Genomic DNA, 25,372 nt, shown 5'->3' with positions numbered 1-25,372 from the left:
TGTTTAGGAAGGACGTAAGAACTGTGTGTGTTGCCTCTGGTGACGGGTCTGTTCAGTTTTTTTTTTTTTCAAAATTTTGTTCTTTTTGTATTTCAGAAAAGAAATATAAAGATAAAGGTCCCAGATTCTCACACTTAACATGTTTTTTCAAGGTTTAGAGTGGGATAAGAATGTTAATCAGCGTCATTAAGACATTTTCTTTCTATTCTCAGTCTTCTAGATAAATGTAGATTGACACACTCTAAAAATCAAATGCACACATCACCACCATGTTCTCACCTGCTCTCATGTGAAAACAACTTGTGAGAAAACAGTAAAAGACGGGGGTTTAACACCAGCGTTCTTGAGATACAGTATGCCCTCACTTCCTGTTTGCCTGTTTTCCTGTTTTTCCTTTTAAGTTTTTTATTTCTATTTATTTATTTGTTTATTTATTTATTTTCATTTTTCATTTTGTTTTTTATATGTCTGTAAAGCTGCTTTGAACAATGTGAATTGTTAAAAGTATTAAATTAATAAATTTTAATCTAAACACCAAATTCCTGAGTGATGATGATTCTGAATTTGCTGGGGTTCTGTTTCCATGACAACCACACAAACACTAACTGTGTTCAGACGAAGCTGAAGATTAAATCGCCTTTTACAAGTTTGTACATTTGCAGAAATTACTGAGAAGCTAAAAGGACATTCAGGTAAACATGAGGAAAAAAGATCTGTTTGTAAAACACAAGTTTCCTTTGGAGAGAACTCCATGCTGCTTCATGACTCACGCTGTGGGAACGTTTCTTTGTGGATGTTGTGTCTGAAAGTCTGTATGAAATTTGTGTGAACGTTTTCATGATTTTGATGTTTTGATACTTATTGGTGTTTTTCTCATGTTGTTTCTTAATGATTTCTTATTTGATATGATCAGAGACGGAGGTTCTGCTGAATGAAATAGATGACATGAGCAGAGAATTTGAGGCTGATAAAGACAGCTTGATGCTCCAGATTGAGGAACTTAAGCAGAAAGCAAGGAATATGGTTCCCGAGATGAAGGAGGGGCTCAAGAAAGGTGGCTGGTTCCAGAAGCTCCAGCAGAGGAAGAACATCAAGAGAAGACAATACTTGGAGAAAGAGATAGAGAGACTTGAGATCCAACTGAGAGACAGTAAAGTCAGAGAAGCTCGGTTGACAGAAGTGATCAACACTCTGATGAAGGAAAGGGTTAAAAGGAATGTAGAGGAATATAAGATGGCTACCATGCAGGTGATGGTAGAAGAGCTGGAGGCCTCAGAACCGGTTAGAATGAGGGACTTGAGACAGCTGATAAGACGTTTTAAACTGTTATTAAAACTAAATAATTAAACAAATATATTTCTTATATCTTACATGAAGATTAAATATGTGTTAAATAAACTCTTATACTTAATACTTAATAAATAAAATGTTAGAAAATCTGTGCAATGTAAATGTAGAACAATCAACACAAAATCTGAGGTAGATCTGTAAGATGTAATAAAATACAAACCTCTAAATCTCGGTAAAAATAAACTTGTAATAAACAAACCAAGTTTTAAATAGAACAACCAAGCATCAATATGAAATAACCTGTTTTAACAGATAATAACTACCACGTTACAAAAATAATTCTCAAACTGAAATATTCAACCTACATGGGCTTCATTACAGTACAGAGAAGAGTCTTGTAGTATACTTGCCTCTTACCCTGAGAGATGGTGGAACCAGTCGAGCAGTGCTGGTAGATCGGAGGGTGCGGGGTGCAGTGCGAGGAGTGATGAGGGCTTTGAGGTAAGAGGGAGCTGGTCCATTTTTGGCTTTGTAGGCCAGCATCAGTGTTTTGAATCTGATGCGTGCAGCTACCGGAAGCCAGTGGAGGGATCGCAGCAGCGGGGTGGTATGAGAGAACTTTGGCAGGTTGAAAACAAGCCGGGTAGCTGCATTTTGGATCATTTGCAGAGGACGGATTGCGTTCATATGTAGACCTGCCAGCAGTGCATTGCAGTAATCCAGTCTAGAAATGACAAGAGACTGAACAAGTACCTGAGCAGCCTGTGTGGACAGAAATGGTCGAATCCTTCTAATGTTGTAGAGAAGAAACCGACATGAGCGAGTCACATTAGCAACATGAGAGGAAAAGGACAGTTGATTGTCCATGGTTACCCCAAGGTTGCGAGCTGTGGCTGACGGGGAGATCAGATCGTTGTGTAAGGATATAGCAAGATCATGACCTGGGGATGAATCACCTGGGATGAAGAGCAGCTCAGTTTTGCTAGGATTAAGCTTTAACTGATGAGCAGTCATCCATGATGAAATTTCTGCCAGACATGCAGAGATCCGGTCAGAAGCTGTGGCATCTGCGGGTGGGAAAGAGAAGATAAGTTGTGTATCATCAGCATAGCAGTGGTAAGAGAACCCATGTGAGGAAATAACTTCACCAAGAGAGTGAGTATACAGGGAGAAAAGAAGAGGACCAAGTACTGAGCCTTGTGGGACGCCAGTGGAGAGTCTGCGTGGAGCAGATGTCACTCCCCTCCATGTTACCTGATATGAGCGTCCTTCCAGGTAGGAAGCGAACCATTCCCAAGCTGATCCGCATATCCCAAGACTCCTGAGGGTGGCTAAGAGAGTCTTATGGTTGACCGTATCAAACGCTGCTGAAAGGTCAAGGAGGATAAGGACGGATGAGAGATTGGCTGATCTAGCAGCATGTAGTTTCTCAGAGACATCTAAAAGGGCTGTCTCTGTGGAATGAGCTGCTTTAAAGCCAGACTGGTTGGGGTCTTGGAGGTTGTTCTGTGAGAGATAGACAGACAGTTGATTAAAGACAATGCGTTCAAGAATTTTTGAAAGAAACGAGAGAAGTGATACCGGTCTGTAGTTACTGATGTCTGATGGATCCAGAGCAGGTTTCTTCAGGATGGGAATAACCCTTGCTCTCTTGAAGGTAGTTGGTACCTGACCAGATGCTATGGATCTATTGGTGATAGTTGTAATGAAGGGCAGAAGGTCTTGCGAGATGGTCTGCAGCAAAGTGGAAGGGAGTGGATCCAATGGGCAGGTGGTGGGATTGCAAGACTGGATGAGTTTTAGAATCTCTTCTGCTGTTACAGTTGAGAAATGTGACAACAAAGGTGTAGGGGAGTCCATACTCTGAGATGTAAGTGCAGTCGGGGCTGAAGTGAAGGTCCGGCAGATTTCCTCAATCTTCTCCTGGTAGAAAGAAGCAAAGTCTTCTGCAGTCAGGGAGGATGAAGAAGGTGGAGCCGGGGGGTTGAGCAGAGAAGAGATGATGTTGTGGAATTTCCGAGGGTCATGTGAGGAAGCTTCAAGCTTTTCCTTGTAGAAGGAAGTCTTGGCAGAAGTCACATCTGAGGAGAACTTGGCCATGAGTGTTCGGTAAGAATCAAGATCTGCATCAAGTTGTGATTTCTTCCACTTTCTCTCTGATGATCTTAGCTCTCTTCGATTGTTGCGCAGCATATCTGAAAGCCAAGGAGCAGAACAAGAAGTTTTCTTGGGTTTAGTGGACATAGGGCAGAGGAAGTCCATAGTTGAGGAAAGAGATGAGAGGAAAGTATCTGTGGCCGAGTCCAAGGGCAGTGAGGAGAAAGACTCAGGATCAGGAAGGGAAGAAAGAGTGCCAGAAGCTACAGAAGAAGGGGAGACAGAGTAAAGGTTGCGGCGGGTAAGAGCGAGGGGGTGAGAGGTAGTTTTAGGTAGGGTAGGGAGAGTGATGGTAAAGGATACCAGGTGATGATCAGAGACGTGTAGTGGGGTAGCAGTCACGTCTGTAGCTGGAGAAGGACGGGTGAAAACCAGGTCCAGCACATTGCCTCCTTTGTGTGTGGGGATGTAGCTGTTGAGTGTGAGTGTGAATGAGTCAAGAAGAGACAGGAGGGAAGAAGAATGTAGCTTGTCAGAGGGGAGGTTGAAGTCACCAAGCACTGTCAGGGGGGAGCTATCAGAAGGGAAAGCACTAAGCAGTGTGTCCATTTCTTCCAAGAAGTCACCTAGGGGACCAGGAGGGCGGTAAACAACAATGATAACAAGGTTAATTGGAGAGGTAACTGAAATGGCATGGAATTCAAAAGAGGAGATGGTTAAATGAGACAAGAGGAGAGGTGTAAAGCACCATTTCTTTGACAGCAATAAACCTGTACCACCACCCCTGCCTGTTTCTCGTGGTGAGTGAGAGAAAGCATGGGCAGAGGATAAAGCAGCTGGTGTAGCAGTGTTCTGTGGGGATATCCAGGTCTCTGTTAGCGCAAGAAAATCAAAGGAGTAATGGGAAGTTAAAGCAGAGATAAAATCAGCTTTTTTCACAGCAGACTGGCAATTCCAGAGCCCACCTACCACCACTGTTTGAGACTTACACAACAGAGGAGGGTAGATGAGGTTACTGGGATTGTGACCTCTGCTCTGTGGACGAGAGTGTCTGCGAGTGTAGGAATTGAGTACAGAGATGGGTTTAAGGCACATATTTGCAGTCAAGAGTGAGAATTAAGGTATGGTAGAATATAGCAAAACAGTATTAGACACAAAGTTTACAATGAGAGAGAGAGATACTTACAAACCGCTACAGACGCTAGCGTCTGTAGCGGAGAACCTTCAATTTAAATAGGTAAGCCCTGCCCCCAATTCACACCTTAAGGTAGACTGAAACTACTCCTGATTAATCAGCTGAGAGAACAACAAGGACCAACACTATAAAAATCAACAATGGTATAGAATATAACAATTCAAATCACACTACTCTAGAACAAAGTGAGTTAAGCAGATAGTATACAAAAGTCAGGAACCTACTTTACCAGAAGACAATATATTCAAATGAAGAGAGTTAAAGCACACTGAAGAGTAGGCTGGTTCACCTTCAATTTAAATAGGTAAGCCCTGCCCCCAATTCACACCTTAAGGTAGACTGAAACTACTCCTGATTAATCAGCTGAGAGAACAACAAGGACCAACACTATAAAAATCAACAATGGTATAGAATATAACAATTCAAATCACACTACTCTAGAACAAAGTGAGTTAAGCAGATAGTATACAAAAGTCAGGAACCTACTTTACCAGAAGACAATATATTCAAATGAAGAGAGTTAAAGCACACTGAAGAGTAGGCTGGTTCACCTTCAATTTAAATAGGTAAGCCCTGCCCCCAATTCACACCTTAAGGTAGACTGAAACTACTCCTGATTAATCAGCTGAGAGAACAACAAGGACCAACACTATAAAAATCAACAATGGTATAGAATATAACAATTCAAATCACACTACTCTAGAACAAAGTGAGTTAAGCAGATAGTATACAAAAGTCAGGAACCTACTTTACCAGAAGACAATATATTCAAATGAAGAGAGTTAAAGCACACTGAAGAGTAGGCTGGTTCACCTTCAATTTAAATAGGTAAGCCCTGCCCCCAATTCACACCTTAAGGTAGACTGAAACTACTCCTGATTAATCAGCTGAGAGAACAACAAGGACCAACACTATAAAAATCAACAATGGTATAGAATATAACAATTCAAATCACACTACTCTAGAACAAAGTGAGTTAAGCAGATAGTATACAAAAGTCAGGAACCTACTTTACCAGAAGACAATATATTCAAATGAAGAGAGTTAAAGCACATTACAAATTGTGAGCTAGGAAGACAAGTTGGTTCACTCTCTATGCTTTTAATTTACTTTTGGTGCTCCATCATACCCGGTGGTGGAGGTGGTTGTAGTTCAGCAGCAACTCCTCCTTCAGCACACAGGCCATGTCGCAAAGGGGGGGCATTAGGTGGCAGTGAGACCTGAGGTTGGCCTTGGTCATCATCCATCATTTCAACCAACGCCGTTGTTTAAATGGCCTCAACCGTGTCTTGCCCCATGTACTGAGTCTTTAATCTTGGACAACAAACGTAGCCATGTCGAGTAGGTCATCAGTGACCTAATCTGCATAAGTTGAGTGTCTTGTTCTTTAACATTCGGTAATTTTGTTCTCAGCAGCTGGATAACAGGCTTCAGGTGGAAGCATTTCTTTTACAAAGTAGTATACTACAGTATAGCAACTACTTGTGAGTTGTTCATTGAGTTGCTTGTTCAATTCAATTCAAGTTTATTTGTATAGCGCTTTTTACAATTTACATTGTCTCAAAGCAGCTTTACAGAACATAAACATAGAACAAAAGGTTAATAAAGAATAATATAAAGATTAATAGAATACAAAAGTCAAAATTAATATTAGATAGATTTAGTTCACAATGTGTTTGTATTTATCCCCAATGAGCAAGTCTGAGGTGACACAGGCAGCAGTGGCAAGGAAAAACTCCCTTGGACGGTAAAGGAAGAAACCTTGAGAGGAACCAGACTCAAAGGGGAACCCGTCCTCATATGGGTGACACTGGAGGGTGTGATTATAAATATACAGTCAAACAAATGTTGTATAGATGCAAAAGATCACATGGAGTTCACATCTCTTTAGTATGGCAGAGTCTGACTGGAGCTGGTAGATCTCTAGATGCCTCAGGATTCACTGAGTCAGCCTCATCTCAGTGGAGGTCCAAAACGGGTGTAGATGTAAACGGGTGACATGCTGTATACTTTAATGGTGAAAGCGGCTAAGGTGGGTAAAATAAATTGCTTCCAAGATAGCAAAAGAGTTTGAGCAGAGTCTGGCTTACATTCTGCCTCTGGCTTATTGCTGGTCTTGTGTCAAACAGCATTAGGCTGAGCTCTGGCTGGAGTCTGGGTGGGATTTGGTTAGCCGAAGAGTACATGTAAGATCTTTGGCATAAATGTGCTTTACAGTCAAACTGTCATAAAGCGTGAAACCGGTTAGATCCAAGTGCAGGTTTATTTGCAAAATCCAAAAACAGGCAAGGTTCAAAACACCAGGCAAACAGCAACAACAAAGGAAATCCAAAAGCAGTGGTCGATATTCCAGGCGTTGGTCAGGGCAGGTAGCAAACAATCACAAATACGAAAAACAGGCAGGGTCAGAAACGAGGCAATGAACAGAACAGAGAAATACGCTCGGTATGCAGACAGGCTAACAATACTTCGTGTCATACAAGAGTTCTGAGTGAGCTTAAATAGACCAGGTGATTTCAAACAGGAAACAGGTGTGCTGAGTTGGTGGTGCAATGGATTGTGGGAATTAGAGTCCTGATGGTAAAGTGCAGCAAATCCTCTGCAGGCCAGAGGGAGCCCTCATGGCTCTCATAACAGAGCCCCCCCCTCAAAGGTCTTTTGATGAGACCTTGGAAGTCGTGCATGGTTAGTGACCCAGGTTTGAACCTTCCAGCCGTGACTAAGTGTTCGGGGAACTCTGATTCATGAGAGTGTGGGATTTCCTGTGAAGCAGAAGAACAAAAGGTGGACCCTGCATGGCTCAAAGGTGATGCAGACATAGAGGATATGGTTGATTCAGGTGCTCCAGTTGCTACAGATGATTCAGTTGATTCATTAGCTCCAGCATGTTCAGGTGCTTCATTTACTCCAGCAGGTTCAGGTGCTTCAGACGATTCAAATGGTTCGGTTGGTTCAGGTGCTCCAGCAGGTTCAGGTGATTCATTTGCTCCAGCCGGTTCAGGTGCTCCAGCTGGTTCAGGTGCTCCAGCCGGTTCAGGTGATTCATTTACTCCAGCCGGTTCAGGTGCTTCAGCAGGTTCAGGTGCTTCATTTGCTCCAGCTGGTTCATTTGCTCCAGCCGGTTCAGGTGCTCCAGCCGGTTCAGGTGCTTCAGCAGATTCAGGTGCTTCAGCAGATTCAAATGGTTCGGTCGGTTCAGGTGCTCCAGCAGGTTCAGGTGATTCATTTATTCCAGCAGGTTCAGGTGCTTCAGCAGGTTCAGGTGCTTCATTTGCTCCAGCTGGTTCATTTGCTCCAGCCGGTTCAGGTGATTCATTTACTCCAGCCGGTTCAGGTGCTCCAGCTGGTTCAGGTGCTTCATTTGCTCCAGCTGGTTCATTTGCTCCAGCCGGTTCAGGTGCTTCAGCTGGTTCGGGTGCTTCATTTACTCCAGCCGGTTCAGGTGCTCCAGCCGGTTCAGGTAATTCATTCACTCCAGCCGGTTCAGGTGCTTCAGCAGATTCAGGTGCTTTAGCAGATTCAAATGGTTCGGTCGGTTCAGGTGCTCCAGCAGGTTCAGGTGATTCATTTATTCCAGCAGGTTCAGGTGCTTCAGCAGGTTCAGGTGCTTCATTTGCTCCAGCTGGTTCATTTGCTCCAGCCGGTTCAGGTGATTCATTCACTCCAGCAGGTTCAGGTGCTTCATTTTCTCCAGCCGGTTCAGGTGCTTCAGCTGGTTCGGGTGCTCCAGCTGGTTCGGGTGCTTCATTTACTCCAGCCGGTTCAGGTGCTTCAGCAGGTTCAGGTGCTCCAGCTGGTTCGGGTGCTTCATTTACTCCAGCCGGTTCAGGTGCTCCAGCAGGTTCAGGTGCTCCAGCTGGTTCAGGTGCTTCATTTTCTCCAGCCGGTTCAGGTGCTCCAGCTGGTTCGGGTGCTTCATTTACTCCAGCCGGTTCAGGTGCTTCAGCAGGTTCAGGTGCTCCAGCTGGTTCAGGTGCTTCATTTTCTCCAGCCGGTTCAGGTGATTCATTTACTCCAGCTGGTTCGTTTGCTCCAACCAGTTCAAGTGCTTTTGCAGGTTCAGGTGCTTCAGCAGATTCAGGTGGCTCGGGAGAGGCAGATGGTTCAGAGTCGCGGATTTGGGAACTGCCCGGTGAAACAGAAGGGGAGCGAGCATGCAACGGTGCCATAGCAAGTACAGGAGGCATGAGACTGAGAGAACATACCTCGGTGGTCCTGGGGATCACTGAACTTGACAAAACTAGATTACGCCTCTTAGTCACTCGTGCAGACGTCATCTGGGGATCCAGTAGACTAGACACTAGTAGTTGTGGCTTTGCAGGAGCAGGAGAGATAGGTGAGGCAGCCATTTCGGGCAGTGGTCGGGATGCAGAAATGGCAGCAATCTTGACAATAGGTGCGGGGATGGTAACGGCCCCCTGAGGGACAGGTGTTGTCAGGACAGTGGCTCTTTCAACCGCTGATGCAGATACAGTAGTAGTCCTCTTGAAAACAGGTGCAGGTAAGACGGTAGCCATTTTAGGGGTAGGTGCAGACATGGCAGTCCTGCTTGCGAAGCGTTTTCTTCTGATAGCCCTCCTAGACAAGGGTTCAGGCATAGGAGCGGCTATTTTATGATCTGAGACAGGCATGTTGGTGGCCATCTTGGGAGTAGGGGCAGGCGTGACAGCGGCTGTTTTAGGAGCAGAGACCGGCCTAGTGACGGCCATGCTGTCAATGGTCTTTCCATCCAGGGTTTCATCGGCTTCGGCTTTCTAAATGACTCACAAACCCCCAAAAGTCCAAAATTTGTAAACTTTGTGTCTCTGCTTGAGACAAAGGTTCATCCAGACAGTCATTTAAGTACAACTTTAATTCTTCATTGCTGAGGTTCAAACCAGCCGCACGTCCAGAATAATTGGGCAAAACAACTCACCGCTTGTCCTTGTTGGCGGAGGGACATCAAGTCCACCAACCTGTCCCACCATTCTTCCTCAGAGGAGGGGGGCAACACTTGGATTTGTATGCTGCTGTATCGGTACATATTGGGGTACGGGAACACACCAATCGAAATAGGGAAATATCACTACTGAATCCTAGATGAGTGGTCGGAAAAGGTGCCGGAAGACTTACTAGGAATGCTGGATTTGGTTGTTGGTTTATGGCTGATGCAGTGATGAAACCAGGGTGGATGAAATAAACCGCTGGATCTTGTCGGGCGAAGTATTCTGTCATAAAGCGTGAAACCGGTTAGATCCAAGTGCAGGTTTATTTGCAAAAATCCAAAAACAGGCAAGGTTCAAAACACCAGGCAAACAGCAACAACAAAGGAAATCCAAAAGCAGTGGTCGATAATCCAGGCGTTGGTCAGGGCAGGTAGCAAACAATCACAAATACGAAAAACAGGCAGGGTCAGAAACGAGGCAATAAACAGAACAGAGAAATCCGCTCAGTATGCAGACAGGCTAACAATACTTCACGTCATGCAAGAGTTCTGAGTGAGCTTAAATAGACCAGGTGATTTCAAACAGGAAACAGGTGTGCTGAGTTGGTGGTGCAATGGATTGTGGGAATTAGAGTCCTGATGGTAAAGTGCAGCAAATCCTCTGCAGGCCAGCAGAGGGAGCCCTCATGGCTCTCATAACACAAACAGACTTTGAAGATGTGTTTAGTGTTAAGTGGTTCATATTTATTTTATACATATTCATTCAAGTTAAATTTGTATAAAAATCTGAAAATGTTAAAAAAGTTTAAAAAAATCCTTCAGATATTATTCAAATTGAAGACATTTTCATCACAACTGATTTAAAAACTAGGACTACAACAAATAATTAATCATAAGGGGGCACTAACATAAGTGAATAAAAACAAAGTCAATATAAATAAGAGAACAATCATTCTGCTGACAAGATTATTTTGATGGGCAATTAAGGCAGACAAGGAGACAAAAAAACAAAAAAATGAAATGTTTGCCGAATGATCCAAGACAAAAAAACTAATGGTTCAATTTGCAGCATCGTACAAGTCATAGTTCTATGACTGATTGGGTAATTAGTCCGATTGGACTTCTCCTTATAAAAAGCCTTTCTAGTATTGAGGTTTTTAATGAGACGGATTTATGACTTTATCTGAAATGAACATGAACAACTTCAGTTTAAACAAATACCATATTTTTAATACATTGTTCCTGTTGTATGTCCAAGCACATTCTGCTGTACTGAATAATACGCTGGATAACATTTTCCAAACCAGGACTTCACTTGGATGAAAGTCTAGCTCTTTCCAGCCTTAAAGACACAGATATAGTACATGACAGCACCCTTCCCTTTAGGTTTTAATTTATTGTTATCTTTTAAACAACCAATAAATAAGCCAAATTAATGCTTGATTTAGAATTTTCACAGTTCCTTTTGTTGAAATCTAAGAAATCGCTCATCTGGCTGATGACACTACATTATTTTTAAAAGAAGAAACTTAGCTGACCCATGTGCTGAATTTAAAGTTTTTCTCTAGTGCTTCTGGTCTTAAGTTAAATATTGCCAAAGTGTGAATTATTGCCACTCCACGAATGTAAGGAATCTCATTTTAACAATATTCCAGTGAAATAAACTGTTAAATATTTAGGTATCACATAATTAAAAATGTTGTAACTACATAAAACCTTATTTGTAGTGGATAGTGTGGTGTTTGTGACCAAAATTAACAACACAAATCAGCCAGCACTTAGTTGAACAACGCATAAGCTTTTTATCAAACACATGTGGGACTCATCTCCAAACAACGGTAAGAGAAAGAAGTGCGTATTCACATCATTAACATCACGCATCCGTAGTAGCCGTTCAAACAATTCCTTTTCACATGACATCTTCCCCTCTTTTTTAGTACAGGTGTACATAACAACAGCATTAACCCTCATTATTTTGTCTTTTGCTAACTATTGTTATTCAAACAACATAATAAAAAAAATATTCTGCCCTTAAAGTCTATCAGCTCAACTAACTAGCATACCTAGGGTTCAATTTTAGTTTTCGGTCATTAACTCCTCTGGGGTTCCAAAATGTGTAAAGATGCTTTTTGGTTTCTGTATGGCTGTTTGAATTTGTCTTTTTCTCATTGCTGGCGATGCCAGGCCACCACACAGCACCTCTATAATAGTTCGGATAAGCGGTAGAAAATGAATGAATGTCAGTGAGCAGCTCAAAATGGCCATATATATGTCTCTGTATAAAAAGATATGGCCATTTGTTTTTCAATTCTGCAATTGTTGGGGTTGCATTGATCATATGATGCTGGAGGCATTAGGTCTCCTTCATGAGCTTGCAAACATTTGCTCTCTCTGCACCAGAGTCCCCTTCATGAAGATGCATCTCCTCGATCTTCTGATGCTTCAGTTCAAGAGTTTCATAACTTTCACCAGGTGGAAAAGCCAGATGCCATCATGTACAACCATACGAGTCAGTAGAACTTCGGTTTCTAATAGTTCCTGTGTCATTGCCTTGGATCCTATGATGAATTATTTTGTTTTTCTATTAAGATGCACTATGCGTAATTTTGGCCGTGACCGTAGAGAATCACATCCACCCCAATCCGCCTGTCACCCATCATGTCCGCAAAGGTTTTTGGATATTGCTTGACTATTTGGCAAGGAACAGAAACACATTGTGATCTGATGGGGTTTTGGTCATGCTTTCTTATTTCATCAGCAAGAATTAGAATAATTTGTCGTGTTTGTTTGTCAGCAGAGGAAGGTCTCTAATTATTCTTAATAGCACTCTAAATACCTGCTGGCATTATGTTCCAGGAATCTTTGAAATTTTCAGGCCATGACTGTGACACTGGTTGATGTGCTTGAGGACCTTGATGAGCTTGATAGAGGTGAACCAGAGTTTCAGGGTAGACCATGGGGAGAACTTCAACAAGATGCAAATCCACTGTGCTATTTTGAATATCTGTGGACTATATACAAAGAAATGAATAATTTACTGCCTTAAGAATTACACCATATACAATATTGAAATGCAATGTTGCACATCCTGTGTTTTACTGAATCAACACTGTTTTTACCTTGATTTTTCCAGACACTTTCTTTTTGGAAATTTTCTGCATTGGATAGGTCGCGAGAACTTCAAAATGTCATCTTCTTTAATATACACTGAATCATCTACACCATCTATCATTGGTCCACAAGCTTCTCAACCAGTTGCTACAGTAGATTACATCTGGAGATAGGGTCTGCAACACCAACAATACAGCATCTTTCAGTACTTTTTCAATCCAGACATTAGGGAAGGAATGATGGAGAACTAATCCTGGCAAGCCACACAAGGAGTATTCAGTTGCCTTTCTTCAGGAGTATATTTTATTCAGGAGTATTGTAGTTGGCTGTCTTGATTTATTCTCAAATAGTCTTTATATTGTGATGCCAAGCAGTGAACTCCCTGATCTATGAGACAAAAAGACTGACATTATTTTGTGCCAAAATAAACATTGGAATAATCATGAACAAGGATCAAGTGAATCTTCACAAATAAAATTCCCTCATCATTGTTCTGCAATACAACATGCATGTTCCTTTTGTAAAGTGGTCCCTTTACAGTTGCTTCATTGGATGTCACCGTATTTCTTGGCTGGAAGTTAAAGAAGGCAACAGATCTGCAAATGTCATCATTGTAGTCTGTAACATCAAACTCTATCCCTCTATCTACCACAAAATTTTCAGGGAAAGGCCTTCCTGCAGTTAGCTATTTAGCAATTGCTGTGTAGCAGGAATAACACATTTAAACTCAGCATTAGGAACATGACTGAAAACAAGCCATGCAGCTGCATTTTGGATCATTTGCAGAGGACGACTTGCATTCATAAGTAGATTTGCCAGCAGTGTGTTGCAGTAGTCCAGTCTTGAAATGACAAGTTGTAGAGAAGGAACCAACATGAGCATGTCACATTAGCAAAATGAGAGGAAAAGGACAGTTGAGTGTCCATGGTTACCCCAAGGTTGTGAGCTGTGACTGAAGGGGAGATCAGATCGTTATGCAGGGATATTGCAAGATCATGACCTGGGGATGAATAACCTGGGATGATCAGCAGTTCGGTTTTGCTAGGATTGAGCTTCAACTGATGAGCTGTCATCAATGATGATATTTCTGCCAGACATACTAAGATCTGAACAGAAGCTGTGGTATCTGAGGGTGGGAAAGAGAATATAAGTTGTGTATCATCAGCATAGCAGTGGAAATAACTTTACCAAGAGAGTGAGTATACAGTGAGAAAAGAAGAGGACCAAGTACTGAGCTCTGGTGGGACACCTGTGCAGAGTCTGCATGGAGCAGATGTCACTCCTTTCTGTCTACCTCTCACAGAGATTGTTCTGTGAGAGATAGAGAGACAGTTGATTATAGACAATGAAATTTTTGAAGGAAAAAAATTTGAAAGAAAATGTTTTGAAAGAAAAACACAACCTCACATGAAACTCATTTTTCAATCTTTACTATCCCTGTGTGGACATTTTAAGTTTACCAGGACCAGTTATACACACATAGGCTGTTTGAGGCTAAAATCAGATCATACTTAGATAAGACATAGATATTTTGTTAGATTTTATTCATTCATTCATTCATTCATTCATTTTCTACCGCTTATCCAAACTACCTCGGGTCACGGGGAGAATGTGCCTATCTCAGGCGTCATTGGGCATCAAGGCAAGATACACCCTGGACGGAGTGCCAACCCATCGCAGGGAACACACACTTGTTAAATTTTATTACATCACGAAATTGATATTTGAATTATATTATGGGTAGCATAAATTAATGAAGTCAGTATGTGACTCGGTGCTAATTGACTGGAATGTGTGCATAATCTACCTCTTTTACATAAAACAACTTCTTGCAGATTTTTTTTTGGCTGTTTAGGCTTAAAACCCACAGGTTTCTAAAGTTTATCTGACATTGATGAATACAAAATGAAAGCTCAGCGAGGGATCACTTACACCACACTCTGGCAATATTATTTAATAATAATAATAATAATAATAATAATAATAATAATAATAATAATAATAATAATAATAAACTTTGTATAACTATTTTGCTGTTCATCATTTCTGCTTTTAAAAAAAAGGCTATTAAACATTTACAATTGAGCTTCTTCTTCTGACCTTTGGGGAAGAAACATTTGCCATCCACTCTCTTAATGGGAGGCTACAGAGAAAAGTTACTTGAAGACTATTTACACAACTTAAATCCCATGTTCAATTGGAAGAAAAAAGATATAATATTGGATCGATTCCATAATAAAAAAAAGCTGTGTGGTAAATAAAACACAGACACACACACACACACACACACACACATATATATATATTATCTTTAATGTTTTCCAAAGTGACATTTTCAAAGAGCAGCTTTATTCATAACATCACTGTATCTGCTCAAAGATTAGCATTTGTTCAGAAAATGACAATGATGCAAAGATTTTAAGTTCAAAGATGACACAATATGTTTAAAGATGGTAATAAATATATTATTTAAAAATATCATCTACGGTAAATGTAAATGTAAATTTAAAGGAAGGGTGTCAAATTGTTGCAGAGATTCCCTTTTCTTACTTCCTATTTTGGTAGCCATCCTAAGTAGCAAATTATATCAAATCTTGTTTGTTAAATATATGTAAAGTTTAATGTAGATCTGTTAAGGTATTCTTGAGATATGCCCTCACTACCTGTTTGGCAATTAACCAATTTACTTTGTAGATTAGGGATAAAAACTCCTCAGTCTCAAAGACTATAAAATAAAACAGTTTTTTGTACAATGTAAACTTGATGTTCAGTTGTTTTAAAGTTATTAGAAATGTATGTATTTTGGAATTATAGCACTAGCTGGATGTTCATTTTTACAAAGTTTCTTCTTGGAAACCCTTAAATGAGATCTTTCAGACAGTTTGGTCACAATCTACCACACTACTGCTGACATATGAACTCACTCCTGTTTGGTATGATGTATAGATTTATATTAATGCATTGAATTATGCCATTACTAAACACAAACACACACAATAAGCATAGTTGTGGTAGGCACAGGATGAGGCACTGAAATAATAGCTCCAGTGTCATGGAAGTTAATGTCCAACCCCCATCCAACAGCTTCATTTCACCCAGCAGTGTTGAAACCACCCCCCACCTCCCCGTCAACGTCAACGTTCCTTAACCTCAAGTCCTACAGAAGCACAGATCTCTATTGTCTGTTCATGCACAAAGACTCAGTTTGTACACACATGCATTTCACTCTGTTGAAAACCTCTAGCACGGTCCCACCAGCAAAACTGTATGCATCCTGAAGCAAAGAAAAAGCGTCCTTTAAGGTAGTGTTTTTATTATTTATTATTATTTTTTACATTAACAATAACTCTGCTAAGTCTAATTTGGTATCAACATGAACGTAAATAGTTAATTGATGTGAAGTGTGCTGTGAAGTTGAACAGTTTTCGATTCAGTCCTTAAACTCTATCTAATCTAATATTAATCACAACCATGCCTCATACGAAAGCACTCACGGATGCATTGCTGATGTTCTCCCCATCGTATGTTCACTGTTACTTTCATTTACAACACAGTGTGTAAAGAAAGATTCATTATCTTCTTATGCATCTTGGGAGCTACACCTGAATTGTCACCATGGAGGTAAACTTGAGTCACAACTCAAACTACACATCAAACAGCTGTGTCCAGTCACAGATAAATACCCTATATTCTGTAAACCTAATCAAAACCAGAACAGCTAATCCAATGAAAAAAGGGATTTACTAATTACAGACATACATTTCAATGTATCTAACTGCAAGTCTGTAATAAATCTCATTCTTAAGCTTCCTCTCAAACAATATCTAGCCAAACTATAACCAGACTATACAGAGCATCTAATGCTGACTTCAGCTCCATCAACATGACTGAAATATTTTGCCATTAAACTCTCATTTAACTAACACAATCAACAACAATAATGGAACAAAAACAATTTCAACCAGATACAATATACTCAGGAGTTTAGGAAGTTTTTAACCATGACCATAAGTGTGAGTTTTACAGAAGCTCCTTCACTATCAGCCTACATTTTTATTTTTGATAAAGTTTTATACATGTGATGTCTTGACATGAGGTTAGCAGAGAGGGCCTTCTGACATCTCTATACAGTGTAAAAGTGAAATCTGGGAAAAAATAAAAATGTTTGATACAATAATTGCATTTATTTTCATGAAGCAATAAGAAGGATGAAGATGGCAATTCAATTGAGATTATACCAGATAATAATGGCCTATAAAACAAATGATTCAGATCTCTTGTTCACTTTGTAGGTGGATTTCATGAATATAAAAGGTCAAATAATGAATAAAAATTGACTCATAAGTTGTTTCCTGTTTTGTATTGGTATCTGATCCTGAACTTGTGTGACATTTGGCTGCATTTGGTGGATTTGTTCTCTTGCCTTTTCAAATGGCTGTTCAAAGAAAAGGGAAACCAGAGGGTAGCTGCTGGCATTCTTCTATGGTGCTCTGTATGCATCTTTGCTTTCATTCTAAGCATGGATCCATTCTTTCCTTCTCCGCTCTTGGCTTTGCCATAGCAAATGAAAAATCACCAACAGTCTATGACAATGTTATCTTTGGTGTGTTTTTTTTAATCTGTCATAGGCTCTGTGTTTTTTAATTCTGTCATAGGCTCTGGTATCTAATCTTCAGATCGTAAAGACTTTACAGGAAAGTTATATTTTCCCACTATTAGAGCTCTGCAATGGTGGTAATTCCTTTTTTAGTTATTCTATTATACCTGCCAGAGCTTGCTCTTTTCTTCAAAATGTACTACTTTTTAAACCACTCTAGTTGTACTCTAATAATCTTCTCTATTTAATAGATTGTACGCTAGCGTCAGCTCAGGGTCTTGGTACATGACTGATAAGCATGATGAAGCTAGGATATGGAAGACACACAAGTGAAAAAATTATGTAAAGTTGTATAAAGTAGCAGGGCTGTCAAGTTTTGAAGACAGGCAAGCGTGACATCACGCAAGATGTCACGCTTGCCTGTCTTCAAAACTTGAGAGCCCTGCTACTTTATACAACTTTACATCATTTTTTCACTCAGCTGGTTACTGACTGCTTGTAATGTTGTACAAACACACAAACATAATTTTCTTTGAGTGTACTAATTTTGTACAATTGCTTGCTTAGAGCATAATGAGCACACTTGCAAACATACTAATTGACATAATTTACTTGCTCTGTGGCTGAACATAGTGCTTAGTGATCTGTGTTTGGATAAATTATTCATATTAATTATTAATGGTTTCTCATGCTCACTTGAAATTTATATTCACAATTAACTATGAAAACATTTTAAAGAATCGTGTAGCTATTGCCAGAATTGCATCTCTGTGTCATGAATTGTTACCTGCTAGTGTGAATGCAAGGTCAGTCTAATTGATTCATGTGTTGTATATTTTTAGATATATATCCTAGGGATTATCATTTCAATATGTGGCAATCTTCTTATCAGCATTTCATTGAATATCCAGGTAAGTGTGGCTCTACGGTGAAAATGTGTATGACTTTCTAGGTTATAGCAGATAACTGCTAGGACATGATTGCTAACTACTGCTCTGTGTATAGAAGTACACCCACACACGCCAGTCCCAGCTAGGCACCAAGCCATACTACACTAGTCGACTGTGGTGGTATGGAATCCTGCTCATGGGGCTTGGTGAACTTGGCAACTTTGCTGCATATGGATTTGCACCAGCTTCCCTCATTGCTCCTCTCGGCTGTGTGTCTGTCGTTGGTAAGACCTTCTCGGCTAATAACAATGAAATGACTGCAGAATTGTTGGCCTTGTGCCAAGCGTGTGTGCCAAACTTTACCATATTGCTCCTTCTTTTTCAAACTGCTTTTGTAACCTTCAAATTAACTAAAATTAAATTTTATATAGATAGGGTTTTCAACAACCAACATGGACAATTGCAAAAAATGTGGAATACATATATGCATTTCTTATATGATCAAACTGCAAGTATTAATAATTTTTTTTTTTAACTTTAGCTTTACCATGAGCTATGAGATGATTGTATATGCTTCAGTAGAAGCCATTTGTTATTTTAGATTCAACTAGTTTGATCAAACGCTGTTACAGTGTGACTCTGGTATGTTCCAACACTTGCTGCTCTGGATCTCTGAAAGGCCCTTACCAGCTCCGGGTCTAGGATGTGTTTCCTCTGGACCATAGCCCTCCCAATCAACCAAGTACTAAATGCCCTTTCTACGATTTCACGAGTCTAGAATCCGCCAGACAGACAAGGTTGGGGCTCTGTAGATAAGACGGGGTGGAGGTTGGGCCTGGTCAACAGGGGGCGCTAGGGGGCTACCAGCTTCAGTCTGGAGACATGGAACGTGGGGTTGATCTTCATGGACTGGGGGAGCTGCAGGCGGTAAGCCAAGGGATTAATCCGCATGGGTTCTGAGGACCACGAGCCTCTTGGACCCCGGGATTTCAGGACACGCATAAGCAGAAGTGTGTTCATGATAGGGCTGCCTGTTCAAATGTCACTAGGTTCAGTGCTCCCAAAGATGATTATCTATGCATATAGTGAGGTGGTACAGGGCCTCTATGTACTCAGGAGGATTGCGAGTTGCTAGCTTGTCCTTTAGCTCCTCCAAGAGGCCAAGCCCATCTTTCCAGCCCAAACTGGCCACAACAGTTTGGAAATCAATGGTATGTCTGGCTACCGAGCGTGCGTCCTGGCGTATGCATAGTGGGGAAGAGGTTAAAGCCCCTGTCCCAGAATGGTGGTCAAAAGTACTTCGCAGAGCATTGATAAACAAACAAACCATAGGGTAATCAGCTAGATGGCCCTGCCAGTGCCCTGCCTGTTAAAAGGGCGATCATATAGGCAATTTTGGCCTTCTCAGAAGGGAACTGAGAGGGTTGCATCTCAAAATGCATAGGGCTGCTTGGGAGGCAAAAATGTCTCGCCAACTGGCTCCAAGCGTCTGGCCTGAGTTTTATTATCCGAGGGGTTGTCTACAGCTTGGGCCCCTTTGGGCTGCAGCAAAGCTTGGATCTGCCCTAGCTGATCAGAGATTTGCTGAACCTTAGTGAAGGGTGTGGCCAGGGCCTGCTCATGTTTGCCCAGCGCTGTGGCCTGCCCAGTCGCTATCCGCTCCAGACTGGGTGGCTGACAGTCAGGTGCGAACACACTGTTACAGGGGACTCTGGTAACACTAGGAGGAAGGGGAAAGAAAATGCGGGAAAGCGGACAGGGGTCCGGAGCAGATAGTGTGCGGCTGGACGGCGAGTGATAACTGGGTATATAGCTGGGGATTGGGAATGCCCAAAGCAGGGTTTGAACCAAGGAAGCGTTGCTTCAGGGCAGTCGAGGAAAAGCACAGAAGTGGTTACTCCTGGCTCTCAGGGAAATTACCTCCTGGAAAGGCGTTCACTCTGATACAAATTACCACCAGAAAGTCAATCAAAACCTTCCCTAAATCCCACTTGTATATATATCACCTTTTAGAGCGTTATGCTGGGCCTTGTTGGAGCTTGGCTTGCAGCAGGGTCTGGGAGGCTATCAATTAGGCTGTCTTCAAGGAGCTTGGCTCAGAACAAAAGGAGGCCACAAATGCCCCCTTTCCACCAGAAAGAACCGGGTGCTGGTTCAGAGTTAGTGCTGGTGCTGGTTCGAAGTTGGTTTCACTGGCGAGCCTTCTAAGACCTTTCCATGGGATAGAGAGCCATCACAGAGCCAAGTGTTTTGTCACTGTATACAATGTTATACAGCAACGTTAGCATGGCAGCAGCAAACACAAACACAACATTAACAATGGCGGATGTTGCTTTACTGTTAATGCTCATGGTTTTGCGAACCTACATTCACATCCAAATGTGGCGAATCCAATGTGTACGTGCAGCTCCATGTAATTTGTATAAACGGAGGTTGCAATCGAGAATAATGGAATGTACATAACATTATTTTATCAGTAACACAGAAAAAAAGGTTATCCTTAGCATGTAGATACCTATTATCATGTGTGCTGATAATTGATCATATTGTGGTAAAGTAAAAATGTATTAAACTTTGGTATACTTAAGATACATTATCAAAGGCACTAACAGTAGCCCCACCCCCAGCTCCACCCCAACCCCTGACGCAAGCGGTTCTTAAGTCTAGACCAGCAACGTTTTGGTGCTACTTAAGATCCGCTTTTCCTGGTTCAGAGCCAGTGCAAACAAACTGATTTTAAATTAGGCTCTGGCTCCAAACAAGCACTCAAACTGCCTTGGTGGAAAAGGGACAAAAGTTGGCCTTGGCAGGGAGCTTAGCTCAGAACTGGGCCTTGGAGGCCTTCAGGCTGGCCTTCACAGTGAACATGGCTTGTGACATGGTTTGGGAAGCCAGTTTATTGGCCTCAACAGGAAGCTTGGCTTCCACCAGGACATTACCACATTTGCCTTAGGAAATGCACCAGTGTCTGGGAGGCTACAGTGTAGCTCGCTGCTTAGACAGAGGACACTATTATGGCCTCTGCTTTCAGCTTTGCTTGGGAGGTTGCCATGTTTCCCTCGGCAGGAAATTCACCAAATCAGTGTCATGTGCGTTCTGCTTGGACTGGGAGAGGGTCTGGGAGGCCCCTACCTTGGTCTCTACAAGGAGCATGGCTCAAAACAGGGTCTGGAAGGCTATCAGGTTGGCTTCAGCAAGAAACTGGACTTTGAACAGGGCCTGGAACAAGGCTTGGAACCTGTGCTTGGGAGGCCGCCACTTCAGCCTCATCGTGGAACAGGGTTTGGAGTTCTGTGCTTTTAATGTTTAGAATCTTAGTAATCTCTCTCTCTCTCTCTCTCTCTCTCTCTCTCTCTCTCTCTCTGATTGTCTTTGACAGCCAGTGCTGTAATCTCTGTGGTTTTCCTAAAAGAGATTCTACGAGCGTCTGATGTACTGGGTAAGCTCTCTTATCGTGGTTCATACCATAGTTAACAGAGGTAATAGTTTGAAATAAAAATTTTGTGATATAATACATGTAAATTTCAGTGTTCTTCAAAATTTCATGCTCTACAGCTGTCCTTATACACTATCTAGTGTCTTTGCCTTTTCCATAGGAGGTATTCTTGCTCTAACTGGTACATATCTGCTGGTGACCTTTGCCCCACACTCTGCACCCCATGTGACAGCCAACATGGTGGAGCGCTGCCTCATCAGCGTGCAGTTCCTCATCTACTTTGTATGTCTTTTTAACTTACCATATTGCACCAGATGCAAATATTACAACCACAGTATTCTGTTTGGTCTTGATTTCAGAATCTTTATTTTTGTTGCCATTGTTACTACCACCAATGACTTTTGGTAATCTGTCTTTCTGGTAATCTCTCCTGTAGTTTTCTGAAGTGGTTTTATTTTGTGTCCTGCTCTACCTGTACAAGTGCAGGAACATGAAACATATTGTTATTGTGATGCTTCTGGTGGCTCTGCTAGGTAAGATCGCACACATCCCATATCGGCAATAAACCACTAGGGCCCAACATTAATTTATAAACTGCATTTTGGAAAAATGTTTGTGTACTTTAGCCTCTGTGACTGTGATCACGGTGAAAGCTGTGTCTGGAATGATCACAGAGACAATTCGTGGGAGCCATTTACAGCTGACTTACCCCATCTTCTACATCATGTTTATCATCATGATAGTCTCATGTGCCTTCCAGATTAAGTGAGTTTGATGTATTTTCCAATCTATTAAATGCTAAATTATAGCAAAAAGTGTTAGTCATGTGACTGAATATGTGTTCATTATTTACCATTTCTTTACAGATTTCTCAATGAAGCTATGAAGATGTTTGATGCAACAGAAATTGTTCCTATCAATTTTGTTTTTTTCACAGCCAGTGCTGTAATCGCAGGTACTTCATGATTTATTGTTTAATTAATCAACATAATTTTCTGTTGAAATAATAATGCAGTAACAGCTTAGTGTACAGCACTGTATCACAGACTGTCTACACTATATAAGCTTTTAGACTAGAAGCAGAAGCCAAATATATTGTACAAGTTACAGTATTATATTTAAATAATCAGATATCCTTAAACTAGCAATAAAGTAAAATACAAGAAGTATCTGAAGGAAAGAAGCAACATTTTTTTTTCGAGTCATTGATCTGAGACCAGATGGAACACTGAAAAGAACCATGGATGCAAACACCATATGACTCTTTGATCCATGACACCAGACATAACAATCATCTTTATTTTAAAATCAAACACTCTCCAAATTCATTCTCTTCCCAAATTTGTGCACAGAGGGCCATCTGATTTTATATGGAAAATGTAATTACGTGATGTGAAATTATTCGCTAAAAAGCACTCCCAACTGATATACATTTATATTTTTTTAGGGATTTTATTTTATGAAGAGTTTTATGGTTTATCGCTGATACACATCATCATGTTTGTGCTTGGGTAAGTACTGAATTAAAAATTACAGTGCATGAATACACTTTTTTGTGCACTGTGTATGCACAGGATATTCCTGTGTATTGATTACTGATGCTGTTCTTGATCATTATTAGGTGCTTGTTAGCATTTACTGGAGTATTCCTGATTGCTAGAACACGACCTAAAATCAAAATGGACAGTGTTCTCATCTCTATGGGTAAAATCTCAGGTATGTGAATAGAAAAAATTGTATTTAGCTACAGTGTTACTTATGTGCTCGACAGTAACAAGGTCCTGTGTTTCACAGGTAAGAGCAGCACTGCTAACATGCAGCCAGAGTCAAAGGACAATAAGTATGGAGGTCTGGCTTCCAAACTTGGGTGCAACAGTGGAATGCAGCAGGAAGACTCTTAGATCACCATCTACTGGACTAATAAGCATAGTGACGTGTGTATGTGTGAGACAGAGACCCCTAGTGTGGTAACTGTCTCAATACTGCATGTGGGCCATATACTCATGTATTTACTGTAGCTTCATAAAGAAGCAAGGAAAAGAATCAGTTGTCCTTATGTATCTGATTTTTCAAAATACTGTAACTATAGAGCAGACTGGATCAGCACTCTTACTCTGACAGACAGTTCTGATTCAGAAAAGCTGAAAGTTATTTGTAATATAATAAAAATGCAATTGTATAGAGGAGTCACTTTAATTCAGAATAATCTATATTAACAGATTTCCTCTAATAGTTTATAAGGGAGTTTTTTATTACATTTTTTATGTTGAAATAAACTATGGGAGTATAAAGAATGATTGAATGGTTATTGATGAAGTTGGAACATTCTCTCTGTGAAAAATTAAACCACAGTGATCAGTTGGGGCTCATTTTTGAAAGCCTGCATATAATACTTTTCTATGCATACAAAAGATTGTGTTGTAAAAGGTTGAATTTTCAGAGATAAACAGTCACACTGTGACACAAGTGAAATCTTATTCATGTAGTATGACCTAACAGTTTTATTGAGTGCTCCCTAAAAGGCAAAAAAACATGTTTCTTTTCACACACACACACACACACACACACACACACACACACACACACACACACACACACACACACACACACACTACAACATTACATTACAACACCTTTCCTGTAAGACCTCTTGTTCAATTACAACAAATTTGTGGCTGTTGAAAAGCTTTTGGTCACTACCTTTTCCAAACACCTAGTTATACTGTACTGAGACTGCTATGGAACAGTTATGCACCACGGGTCCAGAGACAACTTACCAATTTCTATTGATGCTGCATTTTGGGCTTCAGTGCCCCTTATGTCCCTCCTGGGAGGTGGACCTAGAGAGAGCACAGGGAAATGTATGTAAGTTGGGAATGAAATGGAGGATGAGCTGAGGAAAACTGGATTTCAGGTGTCAGTTTTGGGGACCTGGCATCTCACTTCTGTAGCGCTGAAACTGGGGGAGGTGAGGGGAAAGAAAGAGATGTCTGGATAAGGGATGAATCCACAGGCAGGAAGTGCACTTTTATTAAAATAATTTAATAGCAACCAGCAGTGCATAAGACGAGTGTACATGCTTTCCTGTGCAAGTTCCTGTGCTTTCATCTTCATGGGTTGGTCAGACCTCTTATGAATTATGAAGTTGAATGAACTGGTAAAGCCACCGAAAATACCCCATTAATGTCAATTTCCAGGTCCATGCCCATTTATAGAGTGAAGTCAAACTAACATATGGACGTACACACTGTGAACAGCATCAGTTGCCCCTCCTCTACTGTTTTATTAGATTATAGGATTGTTTTGCTTTAGTTCAGTTAATATACAAATAATGTACTTGGTGCAATCTATAAAAATGGCAATACTAATCTCTATGACCAACATAATTTAGCTAGCGAGCTTGTTGCTAAGCTACTTGTTGTTTTCATGACTTCAGAGGTAGGATACAAGTGCAGGGTGAGTTTATTATACAAAAAACAAAGTGTAAACAACGTAAAAGTTCCACAGGAAGTAGTGTGAGGTTGTAAATTCAGTCCAAAAATCTTCACTACAGTAGAACAGTACCAGTAGCCACTCAGGCCTGTAAAGTGTGCTTACTCCACAAATCTCCTTTCTTTTCTCTTTGACTTCTTTCTAATCACTGCACATAATCTCAGTCTGTGTTTGCTAACATAGTCACTTAATCCAACTCTGTATCGTTACTCCCTTTAATGTTATTGTACTTTGTAACTTATTTTACCATTGAAAATAATTTTATAGCTCCTATTGCTGGCTATCCACCAAGTCATTTAAAGTCAATGCCATACTATTATTTATTGTATCTCACATGGTT

At 40.9% G+C, this 25,372-nt stretch overlaps 2 protein-coding genes across 2 annotated transcripts in view; one reads left to right on the top strand and one right to left on the bottom strand.

Moving 5' to 3' along the window:
• The window catches only part of LOC132840435 (uncharacterized), a 370,465-nt gene that overhangs the window by 16,437 nt on the left and 328,656 nt on the right, over positions 1-25,372 (bottom strand). The gene's annotated exons all lie outside the window — the stretch shown is intronic.
• On the top strand, positions 15,861-23,779 carry LOC132840280 (NIPA-like protein 2). The gene is made up of 12 exons (XM_060861814.1): positions 15,861-15,919; positions 16,172-16,238; positions 18,057-18,125; positions 18,220-18,388; positions 21,484-21,543; positions 21,701-21,822; positions 21,977-22,073; positions 22,167-22,305; positions 22,407-22,495; positions 22,988-23,051; positions 23,162-23,256; positions 23,335-23,779. Exons 2-12 carry the CDS (start codon positions 16,233-16,235, stop codon positions 23,439-23,441), a joined length of 1,017 nt encoding a protein of 338 aa, XP_060717797.1. The 5' UTR covers positions 15,861-15,919; positions 16,172-16,232; the 3' UTR covers positions 23,442-23,779.

This window comes from Tachysurus vachellii, chromosome 25 (assembly GCF_030014155.1).
Source record: "Tachysurus vachellii isolate PV-2020 chromosome 25, HZAU_Pvac_v1, whole genome shotgun sequence".
Lineage (NCBI taxonomy): Eukaryota > Metazoa > Chordata > Actinopteri > Siluriformes > Bagridae > Tachysurus > Tachysurus vachellii.
This window is presented reverse-complemented; position numbering and strand designations above follow the sequence as displayed.

Bases quoted from the DNA above. Each gene is read 5' to 3' on its own strand.
- LOC132840280 (XM_060861814.1), top strand. The intron at 22,074-22,166 runs GTAAGATCGCAC...TGTGTACTTTAG, and splicing joins GCTTCTGGTGGCTCTGCTAG to CCTCTGTGACTGTGATCACG. The intron at 23,052-23,161 runs GTAAGTACTGAA...GATCATTATTAG, and splicing joins ATCATCATGTTTGTGCTTGG to GTGCTTGTTAGCATTTACTG.